Below are 22,877 nucleotides of genomic sequence, written 5' to 3'. Positions count from 1 at the left end.
GTTCTGTTGCCTCTGTTGAGCTTACCTGGCTCCTGATATAAATATAAATGGCTTGTTCTGGGGGTGATGAAATGTAAAAAAAAAATAAAATAGGTATAATTATTTTCAATTTCTGACAAATGAAAATAAATTCTACTCAATCTTACACACCGGACGTATAGGTTATAATTTTCTGGCTCGGTGTAAAAATAAAACGGGTCATCCCAGGTTGTGGCGTGTGCGGGTATGTATGTTAGAGTTCATACATGTGTTTCTGGTTTGAAGAAGTAAAAATGGGCGCACAATTAAATGAGACATTTCAAATTCCAAGGGCACATTGGACTTGACCTTAGCTGTCAGAGGAGCTCGCGTGAAACCTGATTTGACATAAGCCTCTTCAGTACACCCCTAAACACAGCTCCTGTGTGCTACTTAAGATGTTAAATGGAGCATGCATACGGGCATATTTGTGTACTGTATGTCACAAACCATCCTGTGCATCTGATAACACGGTGGTGGTGTCTGTATTTGTTCAGCAGTGAAAGACATTCCAGCTGACGTACCTATAGGCTGTGATTTAAAATGCTAGTGTGTGTGCTCCTGCTTCTTCTACACTCCCTAACCACTACTTATAATACTTTCCAGATCTGCTGTAAAAACAGCTCTGCCAAATTACAAGGTTTTTGACGGGGGAGAGGGAAAGTTTGGCCCACTTACTAACACTCCGTAGAAAAATATTTTATAAGTACCCATCTTGATGAATAAGTGAGAGAGATGTTATAAAGATTGTGGCATTATCTATAATCAGAAGTATTTAAGTGCTCTGGGAGATTTTAATTTGTGTACATCACTCAGGCACGTAATACATAGTGTCAGACGTGACTAAGCTTGTGAATAAATTAGGGATTTTATCCATGGCCTGGGCACATTTCTCTACCTTTTTAGTGCTTTTTTTAGTCAACTCCAATACAAAAAATGTTACATTAATACTTGAACGTTCATGTTGGTTTCTGAGGTGTGAAATGTGAGATGTTTTCAACTTACAGTAGAAGCATGCCATGTTGTGTTCACTCTACATTTACATGACATTCGAATAACCAAATATCTGCGTTGGTCTGAATAAAAGCAGACTTTTATATTACATTTAAATACGGTAGTCCAACGGAAATTGTACTAAAGTGGATTTCTCAAAGTCAGACTAACTTTGACTCAAGCTCGCCTGGGCACTCTACGAATGCTAGTTCCCGCCCCCCTCAAGGCTTTGACCCAGAAATGAAAAAAGAAGCTGTTGCACAGGAGAAGAAGACGGCAGCAAGAAAAACATGCATGGTGAAATCCAGGCTGGTGCATGTTTTGGATGGATGGGAAGAGTTTATGCCCTGTAAGCGCAAAGAATTTAATATTTTTAGTTCATGGATTCTAGGAAGACTAAGAAGGAATGGCACTTGAGGCAGAAAGGGGGCATGTTGCCACCTAGCATAACAAAGGCAGTTACACTTCATTCAATTCAATAAATTGATAAATTCCCCACTAGTGCTTGTATATTGGGACACAGACAAAATGGTATATTCAAGCTAGAACTGTAGCTCGACTTAACTATGCATGGAAATGCTTTGGAATTGGCTTGTTCATGCACTTGCTGTTCAGTTCCAGTTCACTGCCTCCTGCAGGCTGTGTCCTTGTGAACTAAAGCCCAAAAGGTCAGGGGTCAGTGGCAGGGTGAGCCTCAAATATCTATACTCCGAAAGTAGCAGGCTAACTCCAGATAGTATGAAAGGAATCCCCATCGTAATGAATATACTGTACATGAGAGCGCAGCTCTGTTGACACACTCATTCATTTTATAGTGGCCGCTATCACTGCCCGCTAATGGTGTGTAAATATTATGAAGGGGCTGAATGTGGTGCTTTGTGTTTTCTGATTGTGTCTCAGTCTTGTTATCAGAGCTCTGGGTCTGAACTCACATGGTGTAAGTGGAGACTTACAGCTGGAAGTGCATGTAAACAAAGCTGCTTTTAAGTCGTTAAATGAGGCCATTGGTCACGTGTGTACCCCAGTTTTTTAAGATGACAAACGGCTGTGACCCAATTGACTATATAAGTTGTGACAAGAGCAGATTTTTGCTTTAGAAAAAAGAAAAGAAAAGTTGTTCTTTAGACAGTTGCTTGGTACAACATCCTTTATATTGTAAGAGAAAGTTATTGGTTACTTTTTAAAAACAAAAGCTTTTGCGTTTAGTAGCTTGTAACTACTGTTTGTTAAAGTTCCAAGAATACAGATGTTCTACATGAGAGAGAGAAGCTCGAGTTCCCAAGCTCCATGACCTTGTTGGTTTTTTTTCCCTACTTACTTCATCATGTTGGTCAAATAAATAGAACTCATAATGATCCACGAGATGTTCCCTACTGGAGGAAAGACAAAACCAAGAAGAGGGCAAGTGCCAGGATCGGTCAGAGGGCACCAGCTCACCATAGCCAGTATGTCCCATGATGACCATTGACATATTTATGCCATTCCTTGCTAAATTTATCAGGTTGGTGACACGTGAAGTTGGAAACTTAATGCTGGGACCTTAATATTTTGTCGGAAAATAAATACCTCTGGTTTTATCTTCTCACAGGCCACAATCGGCAGTGGGAATCTGATTAATGATGTTTGAGAGGTTCATCTATCTGTCCAGTATATATTTACCTACTCTATAATCAATTTATTATTTTACTGCATCTGATGAAGTGCCTAACCATACAACATTTGAAAAGATAATACAGCAAAAAAATAAGAATATAGTGACCTGACTGGTTTATTCAAGTCAAATAAAAGTATGAGGAAAAAGTACTGAACTATAAGTAATTGTAATTTGTCTGTCAGTGAGTGAAGAGTTAATACAGGCTAGTATTTATGAGTATTTAAGTAACCAAACTACGATGAATCCAATTAGTCACACATCTGTGGTTTATGAATCGGCTCACGATACACTTCATTTAGTCAGAGCTCCGTGTCTTCCATCTTTGGCCGGCACATTTTCATTCGCCACTGCAGATTGAGCGTTGTTCCACTTAGCTCCACGAAATAATGAGGCCACCAGAAGCTTCAGGTTGGACAAGAATGTGAATGTGTGCCATTGTTGGCCTCAGCGCCTCCCTCCTCAGTGTTCTCCCCAAGGCCCCGTATATGTAGCTGGCTTCTTTTCTCCCTGATTTTGTTATGTCTACATTCCCTCCCCAAATACACTGCCCTATTTCTGGCATCCATTCTTTTTAATGAACATGTTCATGGTGCTGCCAAGTGAGCGAGGCAGAGGGCAAGAGGAGAGGAGAGAAACAGAGTAAGAGCATATAGGAGTCTGTGCAGCTTGTTAAATTCTAACAAAAATAAAACACTGTGGTGAGGAAGTTGGCAAACAGTGACTAAGAAACTTATTTTAGTCTCTATATTTAATTAGAGACCAACCTTCTTCTCTTATGCCTCAAATAAATTTTGTTTTTGGCCCTCCAGTTGCAAAATGTTTTTTGCTTCTTTTGATTTGCTGACTAGCAACAAGCTGAGTGGACTCAACAGCTGTATTTGGATGTTGCCAAGGACTGTACCAACTCAAACAACAGATGTTTGTGCTGCGGGACAAACCAACTATCCATGCCAGAGGGGTGAATGAACGGCACTGTGTAATTCCTCGCTTGCATACTCGTACCTCATTGGTTTGTTTCTTAGAAACAGTCAGGTTTCCAACACCAGGCCTATCAGACGCAAGTTTAATGATTAAAGTTTATTAGGAGGAGGAGCAGTTGTGTGAAGATATGTTGTTTTATTACCAGTTGATATACAAAGCAGTAAAACAGGACTAATATGTCACCTGTTCTTGAGAAATGCCTTTCAGTACGAATGTGTTGCTGCAGTATTTATGCTCTGATGGATCAAGATAAACTTAACAGAATGTCTTTATGTCTCAGTGTGATAAATAAGTGTTATTTAGTTATATGTAAAAACATATAGGGGAGTCACTCAGTACATTTACAGGCACTAGTCCGACTAAGCATATAAATGCAGGAGTAATCAGGCTATAATTAGCATCATTCAGGTATGTTAGTCCAACGAAGACCAGCTCAATTTTAGTTGGACTAACGTGCTTACATGACATTTTATTGTAAGTCGCTTTGGATAAAAGCGTCTGCTAAATGACATGGAATGTCATGACATTAAGACATTTTGAATTATCTTAGTCTGACTAAAATTGTGCAAGTGTATCATATTAAAATAAAATATTTTGATAAATACTTTTTTTTAGAGGGGCTTTTGCTGGGTTATTGGGTAGCTGATACAAATAAAGTGTATGAAGAGCAATCACCAACCTGAGAATAATAATGTAAGACAGAAACGGGTGTCTTTTTAAATACAAATTTGTTGTGAGGAGTGAGAAGATTATGCATTCACAGGTGTGTTACCTACTTATTTTTCTAGAAATATCATGTAACAAAAAATCTGAAAGGAGTCCTTTGTTAAAATGAACCTAAGTATGCCTCAATTCTTCAACTCTTGCCCCTCTTATAGCATCCTTTTATGGCTGCAGCACACAGCTGTTTTCACAGAGAAAGCTCTAAATTCCCTTGATGTACAACCTCTGTTAGCAGACAGATGCAGTCAGAGACCAGCTGGTGAAGAGAGTGCAGTAAAGTTAACAGGTAAAGAAAACGATATTTCCTTTCGGGAGTTGACACAAACAACAGAGCTAAGAAAATTCAGAAACGTTGAAGTAGTTAAGGGCTGGGTAACATGGCCAAAAAGATTATCACAATACATTTTCAAACATTGTAATTTTGTTACCTTACTATTTAAGAAAAATACATTGCAATAATATTTGTTTTTATAATATATTGTAATTATTGCTCAGCACATTTCTTACAGTGTCATGTAAACACCTTAGTCTGACTAAAATCGAGCTAGTCTTAGTCGGACTAACATATCTGGATAATGCTATTCAATCCAATTATTCCTGCCTGTATACCCTTAGTCAGACTTGGCCTTCTGCGTATGCTGAAAAATCTTTGACCCAAAAGTAGGAGACGACACCACTCTACCCTTAGTCAGACTTGGCCTTCTGCGTATGCTGAAAAATCTTTGACCCAAAAGTAGGAGACGACACCACTCTCCCGGATGATACGGCGGCGTCGGCGTTCCAAGTTGTCCGATTGCCTGTCTTAGTCAGACTACGACCTTAACTCGATTAAACTGTGCATGTTAATGTACGGGCTAGGAGTAAACATCTACACCACTGGGAATGGAGGTATATATTGAAGAGAACTGTATATCTTTGAGTGCAGACTTTGTGTGTGCTTATAGACATCAGAGGGGCTGTTTAAAAGAGGAGTTGGACTGACGGGGGGGCTAACGATAGCATCGGCTCAACAGGCTGCAGACATAAAAGTAATTTATTTCATTTACAGAGAAAAGAGAGAAACCACCCCCTTCCTCAAGCTTTCCTTTTCTCCCGTGTCCCCTCACCCTTCATCCAATTCTCCCACTCAGCAGCTGTTCCTCTCACTTTTTGCCCCCCACCCCACCATGCACACCCTGCATGCTATCCAACCTCCCCCACCAGCCTCAGTGCGATGGCTTTGTTTTATTGTTGTGCAGCGTTTGGTAGGGGAAACCCCCTTCTGGAATGGAACAGGCGTCCAACTCTGTCCGGACGCTGGGGTCTTAGCTACGTGGGTGCCCAGATAATCAGAGGATTAATGGAGGCATTTGGACGTTCGGTTTCTCATTAAGCTGTATGGTGTTTTTAAACTGTTGAGTTTTCACCCACCCCACCCACATACAATTTTAACACCTGTTTTAGATGTGAAGAGTGGAAACACATTTCTCCACGCTGGGGTTGCTGATTTGGAAGATGTCCCACCAAAACAGTGCTTGTATTGAAACCGTCATCCACTGTGTTTTAATGTTGAATGTAAAGTGTTGTTCACACCTATTTATTATGCTGGCAATTTAGTTCTCTGGAAAAATGAAAAGCTCATAATCTTAAATTGCAAACACTGCAGCTGACGTGTGCTTTATATTCTGTGTAAATATGGGATCCAACCCATATTTTTATGGTTTGCTTGGCTTACAAAAACACACGTATCACATGTCGGCTCCACACTGGAGTCTGAGATCTGCGATGTTGCTTCCAAATGCTTCCCAAAAAAAAAAAGAAAATCCCCTGTCGAGGATAGGAAACAAACAATATTTATTTGTGGTGTTGACAAACGGCTGTTTCCTGTACGGGGGGGGGGGGGGGGGGGGGGGAATACAGTCGGAAGACCAAGTGAAACAAAACAAACTACAAAAACAAAACAAAACACAACAGGAAAAGCCTGTATTCCTGTGCCAGCCAAAAAATTTATTCTGAAAATGAGTGTCCTTTCTTTAATCACCAGAGGTAGACTGTGGTGAACCCTGTGGTGTTTTTAAAATGATTATCTTTTTATATAATTTGGTATGGCTGTTCCAGTTTTCTGCCATTTTTATGAACTGTCATTTTCAGCAGGTATGTTACTGAGGTTTCATTTTTAGCTGCCCTGAAACGTACTTATTTCCAACAGTTTTTGTTTCCTGCTCAGACGTTTCTTTTGGGGGAAAATTTGCTCTCAGTTTGAGTAACGAAGCTCATATATCAGGTGTAAACCAGTGAGCTTTTACTCCAGGTTGCTGTGTACCTGGTTTTGATTTACAGATGTCTGCGGTGGGATGGTTTGGTTAGTGGTTTGAAAATGAAACCATACTGGTTTCCTGTACCCCTGCTTTGCCCCACAGCTGTACCCCTGCGGTTTGCTGGTAGAGTGTTGGGACAATAATGATCTTGGTTGTTTACCCTGTGGGGGCCATTTTGGGCAGCTCCCATCCTCTTAGGAAATAACTCAGAGTAAATGGCTCAAAATGGAATAAGGGTTTAATTGCATGTGTATATTTTGAGCAAGTGCCTGTGTCTTAATCTTAAACTGCATCCATCATGATTCATGAACACAAACAGACTCTCTGTTTGTGTATAAGGCTGCAAGTGTGTGGGTCGGTGTGCTTGACTCAGCTGCCGTCGTGAGTCGACGGCCTCTGGGCCACGAGGGTTATGAGCTGGCTTTTTAAAAACCCCCAACTGACTTCCTGTTCTTTTAAAGCTGACATGAAACAGACAGGCTGTAAATGAGCTGTCATCTCCAGCACTTAGCCAAATGTCCAACTGTGCCAATAGAACTAACATGTTGCAGGTTTGTGCGCAGGGAAATATGAATTAATGCCTCTTTGCATGGACAGTTTGTGTGTGTTGTGTGTGTGAGTGTGTGTGTGTAAGATAGAAAGTGTGCATGAATGGGAGTGCAAGAATGTCAGTCTGTGGAACAGGTGGTATCAGCTTTTGCAGTTTGTCACTTCGGCCCTGAACAAAAGCTGTGGATAGTTCTAAATGCTGGCTTATGTCTAATGCAGGACCACACTGTGTGTGTGTGTGTGTGTGTGTGGTCAGCTATATGGACTGGCCATTGTGCCCTTGGCCCTAAGCAGATGTGGTCTGAACAATGAGCTGGGTAAATAAAAGGAAGTGGTGTATAAATAGCCTCTTACATTTGCATGAGTGGAGTTCTTGTACTCTCTCTCCCCCTCTCTCTCTGTGTGTGTATGTGTGCATGAGATCCTGTTTGATGTGATTTAATTGTACTTTAGGAAGTTTGCGCTGTACTGCGCACATTACAGGTGCTAAACGGCCTGTGATATTTTGCTTGGCTTTGTTTTTGTAACCAGTTGTTTTGTTGTAAATCAAATCTCTCCTTTTTTTTAGTCTCCACAAGACATCACTGCAATGTAAAAACTCTACAGTCTTTCATAAGCGCTCTGACAGGTCTTTATGAGTTTTGAAACTCAGTTAGAAACTCATCTCTAAATCACATCCAGGTGATAAGCACACAGGGGAAAAAAAACCCCACTAAAAATAAAAGAGCCTCCTCCTCCCTCCTTCATTCATCTCTCTCCTCGGCTGTCTTATACCCAGGCTGCATATAGACCAGCCCCACTTTACTGTACATTCTTGTCACTACTCATCACAATAATGTATAGTGTAGTGAGTCATCCTACTTAGTTCATAAAACCTTTGTTTTCCTGCTCATTCACTTTTACTGACACTGCTTTTGTGCAGCAGCTGTTTCCTTGTGCAGGTCCACCATTTCATAATGTATGGATTCAAGATTTTGTGTGGAACAATCACCCTACATGGAATGAAAAACTACATTTTTACAGACTTCAAACTGGGATGCAGAACCTTTTTTAATATAAACAAATGTCTGGTCCATTCAAACCATTGTCAAATGAGTTCACACATGCTGATAAAGCACCCAATTCTTTGCTTCACACAAAGAAAGAGATCTGTTTTAGGCCAAGACAGATTGAGGCAACAGAAATATTGCACTAGTAAAGCGAGACCGATGCAAACAGATTGGTATGACTGAAAACCCAAAGTTTCAGATGTTAATGCTACTGCTCAAAATTCCCCAGTTGTTCAATTTGACTGACTAAATGCTTCCTACCCCCACCTGCCCCTGCACTGAAGATGTAGACACACAAACACACCCTTAGTCAGGTCTGATAGTATTGCTTGACATGGTCCATTTTCAGAAGGATGCAAACACATAATGTGACACCATTTCTGTTCACAAAGACCAGGCCAAGTCATAACATCAACATCATCGAAAAAAACGTCTAAATGTTATTTAGGGTTGCAAAGGGGTGGAAAATTCCTGGTAAATTTCCAGGAACTTTTCATTAGTTTGAGAATTAATGGGACTTTTTTTGTTAAAAATTGGAAACTTTCCATGGGAATTATGGGAATTAATGGGACTTTTTGCAACGCTAATGTTAATACTGACACAATCATTAAAACCTAAAGTCATAAGAATTCCGCTAAGAGGTTCAATGCCAAAAACAGTCTTAATTGTTTGAATGAAACGGTTCCTCCACTTTTTAGTTGATGTTGAAGGTTTTCTGCTCAAACCATGTTCTATCTCTTGTCCTAGATCTTTCTGTTACAGCTCCATTGGGATTGTATGTGTGTAGATGGTCTGGGGTGTTGTCATTGAAGCCACTGATGGCCTATATAAGCAGCAGCGTCCTTCACCTGAAACACGATCCAGGTGCCGAACACTGCAGTGAACGTAAAGACACACAACAGCAGCGGACGTGGCGCTTTGTCTCTCTTTCTCATGATGATACTGATCAGCTTCAGCTTTTAATGCAGCGCCACCATATTATTTTCACTGTGTCAGCACACACAGAGTTTATGTTTTTCAACCGCTTAGCATGACAACACCCCCATCTTCTCAAGTACTCTGTAGTATTGTGCCATATGCCGTTTAAAACAGTTGAGGAATCAAAGTTTTGACCTGAAACGTTTTGGAAACCATTCTTCTTATCTTCCCGGTGTTTTATAGCAGTTGGCATCCGTATTGGTGCGTTACTGCCTCCGTCTCTTTCCTTTGTACTAGAGGTTGCCAAGAAAAAAAGAAAAACTATCAGTAAAAATCAGTGCAGCAGATGGCAGATAAATGATGGCGATATGTTTTTTGACCCATGTGTTTGGCTGATTCTCTTCTTTCCCCTTGATGTGATAAAATCTAACAAATGATACACAAAATTGCTTATTTATTTATTTACTTATTCATCCAACAACAACATGTCTGTCTCTACCAAAACTAAACTTTTGGACGAAAGGACATTTTTAGTGCACGTCACAGCATTTTCGAAGTTGAAAATTGCTTCTATGTCTTCAGTTATTTGTACTTTCCTTTTCTCTGGTTTGTGGAAATGGTTGTTGTGTCTGGGTGCTCAAGAGTCAGCGAAGCCCATCTTCCTTTTCCTCGCATCTGGCCATAGTTAAGAGCTGTCACTACCACTTGTGTTTGCTGTAAACAAAAGGTGAGCGACATGTTTCTAGTGTCGGCCTTTTCACAACTTTGATCAGACGGACTGTTGATATATTTCCAGCCCTGGTGTCAAGCTGTTATCACGGTGAGATGTTACCTCGCACACATCACATGGATTTCTGTGCATGGGGCTAATCAGCAGGATCTGACACAGTGTCCTGCGAAAAGATTGTTGGGAAAAAAGATAGAAGTCTCAGCCATGTTGCTAAGCGACTCTTGAAAAATAGTCATACTGAAAACCTTTGACGACTGTTGCTCAGCAGTTTAATCTCAAGTCAGACTTACTGTCTTCATGTGGACCACATTTACTTTAATGAATACTCCAGTCTGCCTTGTTTGGAAGTTGGTTGAAACAAATATGTTATCAATTGCTGCCTTTCAGCGCAGCATTTCTTTATAGCTTTGCTGCTGTAATAAAATGCATTCACTACAATCAAAATATGCTGGTGGGGAAAAAAGAAAACCCAGGGCAAAGCATTTGCTTTAGTTTATAATGCAAGCAGTGTTTGCATTGGAGCTGCATGGAAAGAGCAGATTACTTTTTAAATATTGTAATTAGCCTAATCTGCAGTCTTAAATACCAGATTACCAATGTATTATTTGTTCAGCTTTTAAGTAAATATTTTGCAAATGTTAGCTCTGTTCATTTAATAAGGCCGAGGTGTTCATAAAGCTCACAACGTGTTGTTTCTGCTCTTAGAGGGACTTATATCATCTCTGTGGATTTTTATGGCTGTTTTGAATGGCTCAACGGAGATCGACTGAGCCGCCACAGTTCAGAGCTTATTCCTAATTTTGGGCTTACTGGTTACAAAACCCACTATTTACTTTATTATAGTAGAGGGGCTGGACTGTGGGATGGTTGGGGGGAAGGGACGGGAAGGAAGAGCGACATGATTGAAGGAACGTGAAAGCAGAGAAAAGTGTTGGAAAACTCAAAGGGAACGATTGGAAAGGGGGTAAAATAGGGGAAGCATTACATGGAGACAGACGACTGATGCTCAGAAAGGGGTGTAAGGGTGTGGGGGAGGAGTTACTGCTCAGAAAAAGAGCGATTTTCTTTTGGTACTGTAAATAATAGTCCCCACTTGAGTTGGACGGCTTTCACGGCTCCTTTTGTGCTATGTGACATCCTAGGTTCCCCAAAGAGAGGAAAGGGCCGGCAAGGGCTCGGCTTCCAGGGTTTTCACTGCCATGGGAAAGGCAGAGTATTAGCCCAATATGAATATGAGGGGAAAATAAAGCCTCTGCAGGTCAAAGGGAACCTGCCAACACGCACTTCTGCCTCTTTATCCCAAACAAACCCACATACGCAGACGCTCAGTAATACGCTTCACACGCAGCCTTACAGCAGAGTGTGGTGCCACTGCCTGCACACACACATCAGCACTTCCCCATCAACTGTAGTCAAATGCAGACAGCTCTACTCTACACTACATTATCTTAATCTGAGCAATAATGTGTTTTGGCTGCTATGTCTGATGAGACCTGCCCCGGAGTTGAGTTGTGGCCACTCTCTGTTTCTTACCCTAATGGGATGGTTTTACTCTTAATGTCAAACACATGCACTCACGAAGACATCCCATTCATATTTATAGCGGGGGAGGTAGTATCGGTTACACATTTTAAACCGCACCATTGACATAGTTTAATCCAAGTGTGCTTTTATGTGTATTTTGGAGCTACTAGCATAAAATATTGGTCACCAGTTCAAAAAGTTGTCAATGCCATTTTGCTCAAGAGTTTTGACAAACTTATTTATCAGAGATATATATATATATACAGTATATATATATATATAGTGGCGCTTATTTTTAAACGCAACTTTTAAATACAGAGGCAGAATCATAACAACGACAACAAAAAGTATATCACCAAAAAATGACGAACTGAAGCTTCAAATTGTATTGTCAAAAGGTGAAAGAATGGATTTTCTTTACTTGTCAAAAAACTTCACATTGTACTGTCTGAAAAACAGTACACTCTCCAAGGCGGAGGTTAATCAGATGAGCAGCTATAATGAAAAATCAAAACACTGAGATTCTGCCAGCTAAATGCTACATACTTGAACTCTACCATACAGTCTTACGCCACCTCACACTGTTCTCCCTGCACACAAGGCAATCTCAGTCCAGATTATTCTCATTTGTGGTTCCCAGATGGTGGAACAAGCTCCCCAATGCTATCAGAGCAGCAGAGTCTCTCTTGATCTTCAAGAAACTCTTGAGGACCCATCTCTTTTGAGATCACCTTCTCTCTAAAACCCTTACTTGTCTTTCTATTCCTGCACTTTCCTTCTTGAACTTAACTATCACCTAATATTTCTTTCCTCCTCATGGTCTCTTATTGTGCTCACACGACCGCACTGTAATTTTTAACCAATGTCTTTTTTTGAACATTGAATGTTTCCTGTGACATTGTTACCGTAATGTGTTGCACACTTGGATGTTTCTTTGGATATAAAAGCCAAATGATCACATGTAATTGAACAAATGAGTTGTACTCATTAACATTTCCTGTGTCGTCAATTAGACGACTCCAGGAAATCCTTGATGGAGGAGATAATCTTTGGTGACGCCGGGGTGACGAAGCCGTCACATGCGTATGATTCACCTACACGATGATGATGTCACTCCCTGTTTTACTTCTTTATCTGTAAACAAGCTACTGAAGACGGCCAGGAAATGGTGGTGGAAGAACACTGGTGGGCGGGGCAGGGGGGTTCCTGTTGTTGGTTGAGGAGATCCGAAGTAATTCCACCTTTATTTGTCCATTTCTGTCCTGATTTCCTGTTTGATGAAAACATCTGTCCGACAGAACTCGAGAGATCCCTTAATATACCGCAGACTCAATATGTTGACCTCTTTTGTTCCATTACACACAATGATTTAATTAATTTCAGGTTTTTTTGTAGAAATACTCCTGTTTATTTGTAATGGGATATGACTGGTTTCCTCTTAATAACCAGTCCGCAGTTGAAAGTAGCTAATGACATCAGTACAGGCTGGACCGCACCTCCAAGTCATGTCACTCTTCAGATTATTTTCTCAGGTAGTTCATGAAAAGTTTGGATAGATAACAGTAAAATGATGTAAATATACAGTAGCAAATACTCACATTTGTGGGGAACTTGTGTTAATTTTCTAGTGTAAACAATCAGGCTTTAATTGGGCTCCAAGAAACACTTGCATTATAGCTGACGGTTCCTTAATTGTGATGTTAAGGGAAACATCAACTATGTACTTCTTTTAGATGGTAAACAGTCATAGGATTGAAAGGTTTCGAAAATTCAATTTAGTCAAATTGTGAGTGTTCGAAAAAGGGCTACCTGACACTTCTCGTGAACTCCACCCATTTTGTTCTCGGGGCAGAGTAAAAGCCTTGATAAGAATGACCAGTCGACATTAGGTTATCAGCTTGTTTTTCCTCAGAGACAGTGCTATCGTCTGTTATTGTCTCTGCATGCTTTAGAGTGCAAGGTGTGGTGTTTGGTTACAAAGGCCTCGCCATGCCGTTTGTGGGTCTATCCAGGTTAGGGTAATAGCAGCCAGTCACTGACCCACATCAGCCCTGTTTGTGTGGTCACTGGTCAGTGCTGCTGTGGGTCACAGGCACTGAGCGTTAAGAAAAGTTCCTCCATGTTGACTGACCGATGATTTATTTATTTATTTTTTTAGTTGGCTGCTTATCAAAGGTCCATGTTTGCCACCAAACGCACGTGCTGTTTTGTTTTGCCTGGAAAAACTTCAGAAATGAAAGCAAAGCGTGGAAAGTGTGTGCACACCGGCCACCCTGAGACTGGGAGTTGTTTTATCAATCCCAGGAAGCCTTGCTACCAGGAGGCAGGAACACAAGCCACTGGCTTTAAGAGAGGGGACTTTCCTCCATCCTGCTCAGCTCGGATGCAGAACAATGACCACGTTACTCACACACACAGTGGTCACGGGCTTGGATATTTTCTGTGTGTACTCATACAGACTGACTCACAGCAGGTTGCACTTTGAACTCAGAACCCTGTGATCTTTGGGTAGTCTAACCTTTTACCCCAATCTTTTACGACCAGGTGCATTAAAAAAAACCCGATACTGAAAGTGACACTGGGCATCCAGAGTGTAAAAATGCTCCCAGCTGATGCTCTGTGCAATGTGGCCCACTTTGCCAGTGTTTATTCTTGAAGGAGGTCATAGGAGATGAGTCGTCCTTTTGCGCACTGCTTTTCTCCGCTGTACCAGCTTGTCCCTCTCCGTCTCGCACACCCACACCCCCTGTCACCTGCCAAGTAAACCGTCCTCGTCATATCTCACATTAACTGTCCATCACTGTTGCTCCGTCTCCTAACTGTGTGTTGTCACAGTTTCGATCACTGCTCACTTTTTTTTTTTTTGCCTGGTGTCATTTCTGTGATTTGCGTCGCCTGCAGTGCTGGCGGCGCTCCAGTTCTAAAAGTGAGAGAGAGAGGGCAATGGTTTGGTTGGAAAGAGAGAGAGAGAGGGGGAGAGAGAGAGAGAGACTAGCCTTGCAGCAGTAATTGTTCAGGAAGTGGCCTGCTTGGATGTGCGAGCTCCTCTCTCGCCATTTCACCCCCCCTCCCCTCTCCTCCCAGTGGGCAGTCAGTTCCGTTACGTTTTACTTCCATCTGTTCCCCTCTCTCTCTCTCTCTCCCTCTCTTTCTCTCTCTCGTTTTGCTCAGTGTCACTCTTTCTCTCCAAACTGACCTCATACCGTACAGTAGAGGTTTGGACCACGGACTGTGCTGCCTTGACATAAGACCCCTGTATCTCTCTGGGTCAGTTAGTGTGGTGTGGAAAAACTTTTCCCAGTACATGGACATGGATCTAACCTGTGAAAGGATACTGGGACATGAGCAGCTGAGGAAGGGATAATACTGGGAATGGTATTGTGTTAAGGTGAGTAAACAGATTGTAATTGTCTTTGTGTGGCAATGTAAACCAGTATCATTTTGTCGTCACAGCAGTGCAGTTTTATTTTCTAAAGCCCAACGCTTTAGTTAATCGTAATTGTAGGGTTTGATTCCAAAAAAACAGGTCTGACCTCCAATTACTCAGCCCAGAGTTTCAATTTAGTTCACTCAAATGGCACCTTTGCCCACTTTGTCTAATTAGACACTCTACAACAGACACTGTAATCACACTGCCAGTTTCTGGTGAAGCCTGGGAGATGGATGACCACTACATTTTGGTAATGTTACGTGTGTGTGTGTTTGTGTTGTGATGATAAGAGACGTCAAGTCCAATGTTGGAGGATATGTTAACCTAATTTGTCAGCGATTTCAGGGCATTTTGAACTCCCAAAAAGGAAGTAAAAGTGTTATGAGAATCTTAGAAGGACCGTATTCTTATTGGATTAAGAGCATTAATTACAGTATAGATACAATTGATCCGTATTGACCTGAAACTGAGTGGTTCACCTGACATTTCCGTCAAAGTTTTGTGTGTGTGTGTGTGTGTGTGTGTGTGTGTGTGTGTTCTCCTCTGTGGTGCGTCCTCATTCTGAAAACTCTTAACTAGAGCACCCAGCTTCTGAGGGACACAGATTAGACAAGATTTGATGGACTTGTTTCCTTGTGATCTTTTTATATCACACGGAAATATTCATGATGAAACTGATAGATGTATACTTGATTACAGCTACATTAACAGTTTTCTGTATGCTGGCTATGCACTTGTCACTTGAACTTGTCGCACTTGTCACACACTTACAGTTTGCTCTCTACTCTCTCTTAAACAGAAGACCCAATTCAATTGGCATTAAACCCCATTTTGTGTCATTCGCACGTCCATTTATATAATGTGTAGGATGGTTATCATTAAAAATAAGCATATGTATCATGGTTAAAAAAAAAAAGTTTTCATATATATATTTTTATATATATGCACATTAAACTCATACATATAGAGTAATGGATTTTCATAGAAGTAATTATGGTACAAGTCCTGTGTTTTTTCACGTGCCACATGTGTTTCCCTAATGGTTAGAAAAGTCCCCGTGTCTGCACTCTGCTGGTCTCCTTTCCTGGAGCGGGACCCTCGTCCAGCATTTTAATCTGAGGCCAAACACAGCTTCCTCCGTGTATCCGCCGACACACATGCTCATGTACTCATTGGACGCACACGCACGCATACAGAGTCCTGCACATTATTCTCATTTAACTCTGAAAAGTGGGTTCCTTTTTTGTGTTGATGTGTACAGTAATATACTAATAATCCGTTTTAGGAAGCAGAAGTCTTTTAAACCACCTGTTCCTCTTTGTCTTCGCTCCAGCCTCCACTTCCTCCTCCTGATGATGGGCTTCATTATCTACATCTGTTTATATGAATACCAACTCGCCACATAGCTGAATATCAGCATTATCTTGTATCGTAAATACTTTTCATGGCCCGTGGTGCCACCCTGCTCTATCATTAGCTGCGGCTGTCGCTGCTGACCTTGTTGTTAGCAGCTGTAGTTATTCCTGTGTCGCTGTTTATGTTGTTGTTTAGTCTGCCAGGATTGCGAAGACGCTGCTTGTTTTCCTCCATCCCTCGGCCAGTTTTGAGGGATTCCTGCTCGTATGCGAGACCTAACTGGTGCTTCAGTCTGACTTTCTGGCGGCCAGAGCAAGAGTAGAAGAAATTCCTGGACTTGTCCTGGCACTGTGAGCAGACTGCTGTAGCTTTAGGGAATACTCTCCGGGAATCTGGAAACCTCATAAATCTGGGAAAAGGAAAATCAATACAGGATTTTATAGAGTTGAGTCAGATTGTAGATTTTTTTTACACGGATGAAATTGGCCTCAGAGCAAATAGTGGTTGAAGTTTCTTGCTGGTTGTTATTGGCTCTGAACTGCTCCTGATTTATCAGCTTTTATAATCAAACATGACAGGCAAAGTGCGCTGAACAACAAAAGGCCACTGTCTAAAAGTGAGTCCAAAAAGAGGGAACCAACCTGGGCCACGCTGTTTTGCCAAAATGAGTTCAAATTAACTGAATTTAAGTTTGAGTTGCTTGAAGTCTAGATGGGCAGAAATGGAGACCATGTTGTACTTAACAGTTGCTTTCCGAGAGGTTTTTTTTTTTTATCAGTTGTGACTGAGCTTATCAGCTGTGAACCAAAAGTCTTGCGAACACTACACTAACAGTTTCACCTTGTCATCGCTCTAGTAAAAAAAACAAAAACAATCCCTGCTCTTCATTGTAGCCCTCGTTAGTTGTACTTTCTGAGAGTAAGCAAGCTAATTGGATGACAATCTGACCAGTGAGCATGGTGCCAGGGCCCTGAAACCAAAGCAGTCATCATTTACATACTTTTCACACATGTTTTTTCTACTACGACTTCTAATATCTTCCAAAATACATCAGAAAGAAAGATTCAATTCAGTCTTATAGCTTAATTCAAGAGCTGGAATATCTTCATACACACACATAAATTTAGTACTGTAGGGCAGTTGGCATAATTTTTCCAGTCTTAAAGTGCCTTAAGGGTGGAAAACTGCGTGTTAAGTGGTTAATAAAGAGCTCAGGCGGCAAGAAGAAACGCTTGAAGAGTTGGAAGAAAGAGAGCGTGTCTTTGTAGATGATCCATCTCACCAATGACAAAGAAAGACAGGGTCACAGAGGGAGGGGGAAACTGTATATGAATGACCCCTCCAACCACAAACCCCTGTCATTAGTCACAGTCTGTTTCAGCCTCTGAATCTAGATCTCACTGTGTCGTCGTCGTCCATGTGCTGCAGACGTTACCACAAAAACACACAAGTCCTCACACTTTAACTGTGGACAGCTGAGAAAATGAGGGAGCTGGAGGTTGGACCCCAGATTACACACACACACACACACACACGCACACACGCACACACACCATAACAACCATCAAATGAGTTCTCCACCTCTCTCGACCTGCAGCCCTCCCCCCCTTCAGTGGTTAAGTGATTGGGGACAGCTTTTATTTCTGATTACACTCACACACTAAACATTTTCAAGAGGCTGCGCTCTTTTAAGTCCGAGTTTACAACGCTGTTGGAAAACAAACGCTTGTCTGTGTGTATGTGTGTGCACGTCGAATAGAGTGCGTATGAACCCTTTGCCCTGCCTCAGTGTTTGCTCTGGCTGAGTGTTATGAGGAATGGAGTGGTTTATTGACAATAAGCATTTTCTTCCCTCTCTCTATCCCTCTCTTTCTCCCTCTCACTGTCTTTCCCCATGCCACTCGGCCTTGGGGATGAATGCCGCACTGTCGTCATAGTTACCGTGGGCCCCGGTCATCTTGGCAACCCTGCAAACTCTCAACCCATCAATTCTGACTCTGCTCCTGCATGGAGGGAGAGTGAGGCACTGGTTGCCTCTGTGTTGGATCTTTAAACCCTTGTTATAGCCTGTTCTGGGTGTTGAAAGTGAGCCAGGTTTGGTGTAGAAAGAGTGACATGCGTGGGTCTCTAAAATGTCAGGGTAGTGTGGATGGCAGGTGAACCTAGAGAAAATGCATTTAAGAATGACTGGAAAAACAGAAAAACACTGTAGCATTTATGTGGCTTCAGTGTCTTTAAATGTCCCATGTGTTTCAAATTCCCCACTCTAACGTGGACTTCCTGTTGAAAGAGTCCTTTCATATCTGTGTTACTTAAAATATATTAGCATAACTTAACATAATAGCTTTCCTGTCCTGCCTTCCTGTAATGTTGAGTTCACAACAAACACAAAGCAAAGTTTGTGTGTAAAGTTTGAAACATTTGAACTTCACCACAAGATTTGCTTGACGTGACATCGCAAAAAGCCGCTCCAGTTGCCTGAGTAAACACACACACAGACACACACACAAACAAAAATCCATCTTTGTGAATGCACCTCAAAGCTCACAAGTTCATGTTAGTTTGATCATAAATGGTTTTTGACTTTTAGAAACAAAGAGTTTTATCGTACTCCTATGCTTTCGTCTTCACATCAAACAATTTTTCCGCTAACCTCAAATGATCTTGGCCACAGATGGAATAAGGGAAAGACGGATGACATCAAAGATAGTATATAGAAATAGTTCTCCCCCTTTTAAAGGTTTAAAGCAAAAAAAAAAATGTTTTACAGAATAAACATTATTAATTACATGTTATTCAAGAAGGTAAATGATCTGGGATCACTAACCACAAGCTGCTGTAATCCTTTCTTCTTCAAGGAAAATAATGTTTCAGACAGTCTGCCCTGGAAATGTATCTTTTGCTGGATCAAATACAGACAAAACATTGAGTTCATCCGATTTTTATCACTATCCACCTTCCTGCTGTCGCCCCTTTAATCCGTCTTGTAAAGCACTGTTTGCTTCATGTATTGCAGCTTATATGTAGCCATCGTCGTATGCAGTGGAAGAAGCCGTGTTTCTCACGTCAGTATCCTGCAGGGGAGTGGAGTGGAGTGGAGTGGAGGCTGTCGGAGCATGGGGGCATCAGATAAGGCAGATTGCCGCTCTGGGTTTCTGTCATCAACAGGTCGCGCTTGGCTGAACAGACGAGTTTAGACGCTCCCACTGTGTGTTTGCCAAGCTAAAGGTGCTCATTACACACCATGTCACAGAGGTGGCAGGGGGAAGGGCAGGTGTACAGTGTTGAGATTAAGAGTGGAGATTTAGGAGCTTTTTGGGTCAATGGACGTTCAGACCACTGGCGAGAGGGGTCATGCTTCTTTGGATCTGGTCTGTGTGTTCGTGTGTGAGGGTTGTCCATGGGGTCTCTGTTATTAGGAAAAGGGGGTGGTGCTAGATGGACCCCATGCTGATGGAACCAGTCTTTGTCTTTATAGGGGGGGACAACAAATAGTCAACATATTTGCTTTAGAGCATAAGACTAAGGACCTATTGTCTAATGTGTGTCCTCTTTATGGGACACTTGGCCTGTCTTGAATTATAACTACTTTCATAAATTATACTCAAGACAGGCAGGGGCAGTGGTTCCTGATGTGGCTTTTTTCTTGTGATTTATGAGATACATGTAACAAAAACCGGTACACATGTGCTGTTGTAGATTTTAGGTGTCATATCTGAGAAATCAAAGGCAGTTTACCTTCTGTAGAGTGGAATATAGTCTTTTATGAAGTTCTAATGGACTCGCAGTATCATTTGGCCCATAAATTATGGAAGAAGCTGGTATACTGAAGAAGAAGAAAACGGCGTGAAAAGCCATACAAAATCCAGACCAGTGCAATCTTAAGACTAACGAGGAAACAGAATGTATGCTCTGTCAGCTTAAAGAATGAAATCACTGGATGGTAGAAAGACTTGAGATGGTGGTCGACATCTTGCCGCCAGCCAAAATAGTTTTTAATAAAAGGTCAACCAGAAAACGCCTAATACTAACACGCTAAAAGGGGGCATATCGACACATTTAATGCTTGTGTTTGTGTAAGGACGAGGACAGTAGCCCAATTAAAGGGTGTAGTCGAGCTTCAACAGTAGCTCAACTTTGTGCTCAACTGTGCATGCAAACCCAAAAGTTGCCAACCACTCGGTATGTTTACATGCACAGGTTAATCGAGCTAAGGCCGTAGTCCGACTAAGACAGGCAATTGGACAACTTCCCGAGTCCGAGTATACACGCAGAGCAGAAAATAGATTTATTGTCCACAGAAAGACACTACCACCGCAATCATATTAAGAAAAACTAAATTATTGTCTTAGTCTGACTAAAATCAGACTTTTAACGCGCATGTTAACTGTCGTGGCTGTAATCTTATCTTTTGCCCATGTCCTCTTGACTTGACTGTGGGTAAGAAAATGCCATTGTTCCTTCTTATCTTTCCACTTTGGACAGTCCGGTGAACTCATTTAGCCCAGCCTTTCTCTGATCTGGGACACAATGAGCAGCGCTGTGTCTCACAGTGGACGAGAACCTTTTGTCTGAGCTGGCTCCTGGCCTATTGATCAGCGTCAAACCCCCCCCGGTTTCTCTGTCTTTCTTGTAAAGTGTGTGTATGTGTGTGATCTGGAGCTGTGCACTAACAGCAGCAGTTCAGCTGGCTGCTGAGTGTGCAGCCGACGCACATGCACACATTGTGTTGCCCGACATCCAAGTGTTACCAAGTGAAAAAGTTAGATTTTATTAAAAAAAAAGAAATAAAAGAGAGAGGCAGAAATGAAACAGTGGGCAAGATTAAAGAAAAGGAAAATAAACAGAGGAAAGATGAGAGGAGACAAACTTGATGTGGAACTCCCAGCTCCTTGTCATTTGCTGCTGGGGTGAAGGAGGAGGAGTCAGGGGGAGGGGAATACCCAGTAGGGAGGGAGCAGGAGAGAGCAGAGGCCATTCACTCTGACACACACACACACACACACACACACACGCATGCAAACACTCACATGAACACTTGCAGGCTCACCGTTGATGTGCTGCCACAGGACAGAGGGAGGGAGGGAGAGAAGCATTCAAACAGGAGATCCTCAGCAAACTGAAGTAAAGAGGAAGGAAGAAAAGAAGGAGCACATCAGCCAGGAGGAGTGTGTTCACGACAAAAACACAGCCTCAGAGAGTGCATTGTCCTGCTTATATTGTACTTTTGAAGGAGCGGACTGCACGTCTACTCCCAGGAGAAAAGGATTCACAATGACTGGGAGAAGTTGGGGAATCTAAGGGAATCTCTGAGAATTCACTGGGAATACCATTTGGAATACTCTGGATAGTTGAGATGCACAGGAAATCATCTCTCCACCCAAACCTGTGCTTTTGAAGCTCATCCTCATTTAGTCAAAACGCTATTGGAGAGCCAAAACTAGCCACAATGCCCACCGGTAAGTAGGAGCTATTAAAATAGTTTATTTCCCAAACTGAGGTTTCCTAGTTCATCTATAATCACAGAAACTCAAGCACATTACCCCAGATATATGAGTGAGTGTGATGTGTGAGGGTTTGATTTTCTTGCATGTCAACATGCCTCATCAGCCTGCCTTAAAAACCTGATTTTGGGTATGATTTTAGATTTGACACCCTACACGATTTTTAGTATCAGTAAATGATGAAAGAGTGTGGCAACAGTTCAAATATTGGACAACAACTTGTAAACACGAGTTCCACGCACTAATCTTTGATGTTTTTGTCTTTTTTTTATATATATTTGTGGCTCTTTTGTGTCGCGTGTGCGAGATATTTTTGTCCCTCAGCTGACAGCGCCGTGCGAAGTGTCTTCACAGCGTCCGTCTCTCTTTGCTGCTGCTGTATGAACAGCGTCCTCTGCTTGTTTTCTCCCTCCTGGCGTTGAATGGAGCATGTTTGCTTCTGTGCAAACGTCACAGGTTAAATTACCAATGGAGTTCACAGGTCTTTGCCGTCGTTTCACAAACCTGGCGGTGATAAATTTTGCTTTGTTGGTGGTTACAGATGTAATTTATGGTGGTGGTAATTGGGCTATGGTGTGTTTGCCAAGGAGCAGCAGCTGGCACAAAGCATCTTTGTTCGAAATCAAAATATTATGTGCGCCAGCCCTGGCAATTTAAATTAAAGGGAAATGCTTTCAGCTCTGCTCTTTTTCATTTTCCAGCCCTTGATATTTCTTAAAGCCAGCACGTGTCGGTTTCCCCATGCTGGGTGTAGGATTGACTGAGTGTTGGGATGCCATTCTGCAGCCTGTGACCCAAATTAGAGCCTTGAGGGCAGCAGTTGGGGGTGGCCACAATTGGGGATAGAGGAGAGAAGAGGAGGAGGGAATAATTACTGTTTAGAGCAAAATCTTTGGTCTAGAGGTGCTGGAGACAATGGACCTCTCCGTCCTCCTCCTTTCCAGTCCTCTGGGAGAACCTCTCCCCCCCCCCCTCCATGCCCAGCACTCATGAGCAAGACACTGCATCTCCACAGATGCTGGATGCCTAAGAGGAAGGTCTTTTAAGAGTAATCCGATGTGTGTTTGTTATTGTGCAGAGGACAAAGTTGTGCTGACAGAGGTGGGTGAGAAGCGCAAGATGTTTTAGCTTTTCCTCTGGGCTGAAATCCA

General features: G+C 42.0%; 1 protein-coding gene across 4 annotated transcripts in view; it reads left to right on the top strand.

Moving 5' to 3' along the window:
• Positions 1 to 22,877, top strand: part of LOC131443668 (pleckstrin homology domain-containing family G member 1) — a 62,380-nt gene that overhangs the window by 6,137 nt on the left and 33,366 nt on the right. Inside the window, exon 1 of one of the 4 annotated variants that reach the window (XM_058613499.1) lies at positions 14,562 to 14,824. The exons of 2 other annotated variants lie outside the window; for them this stretch is intronic. Coding sequence is in view for 1 of the 2 variants with exons in the window: in XM_058613496.1 (XP_058469479.1) it covers positions 21,672 to 21,681 (10 nt within the window). In the remaining variant the exon portion in view is untranslated. Of the gene's footprint in view, positions 1 to 14,561; positions 14,825 to 21,223; positions 21,682 to 22,877 lie in introns of those variants that run through there. One more of the 4 variants, XM_058613496.1, reaches the window with a different exon arrangement.

This window comes from Solea solea, chromosome 17 (assembly GCF_958295425.1).
Source record: "Solea solea chromosome 17, fSolSol10.1, whole genome shotgun sequence".
NCBI classification, from domain to species: Eukaryota; Metazoa; Chordata; class Actinopteri; order Pleuronectiformes; family Soleidae; genus Solea; species Solea solea.
Note: the sequence above shows the minus strand (reverse complement) of the source record. Positions and strands in the feature narration are given on the sequence as shown.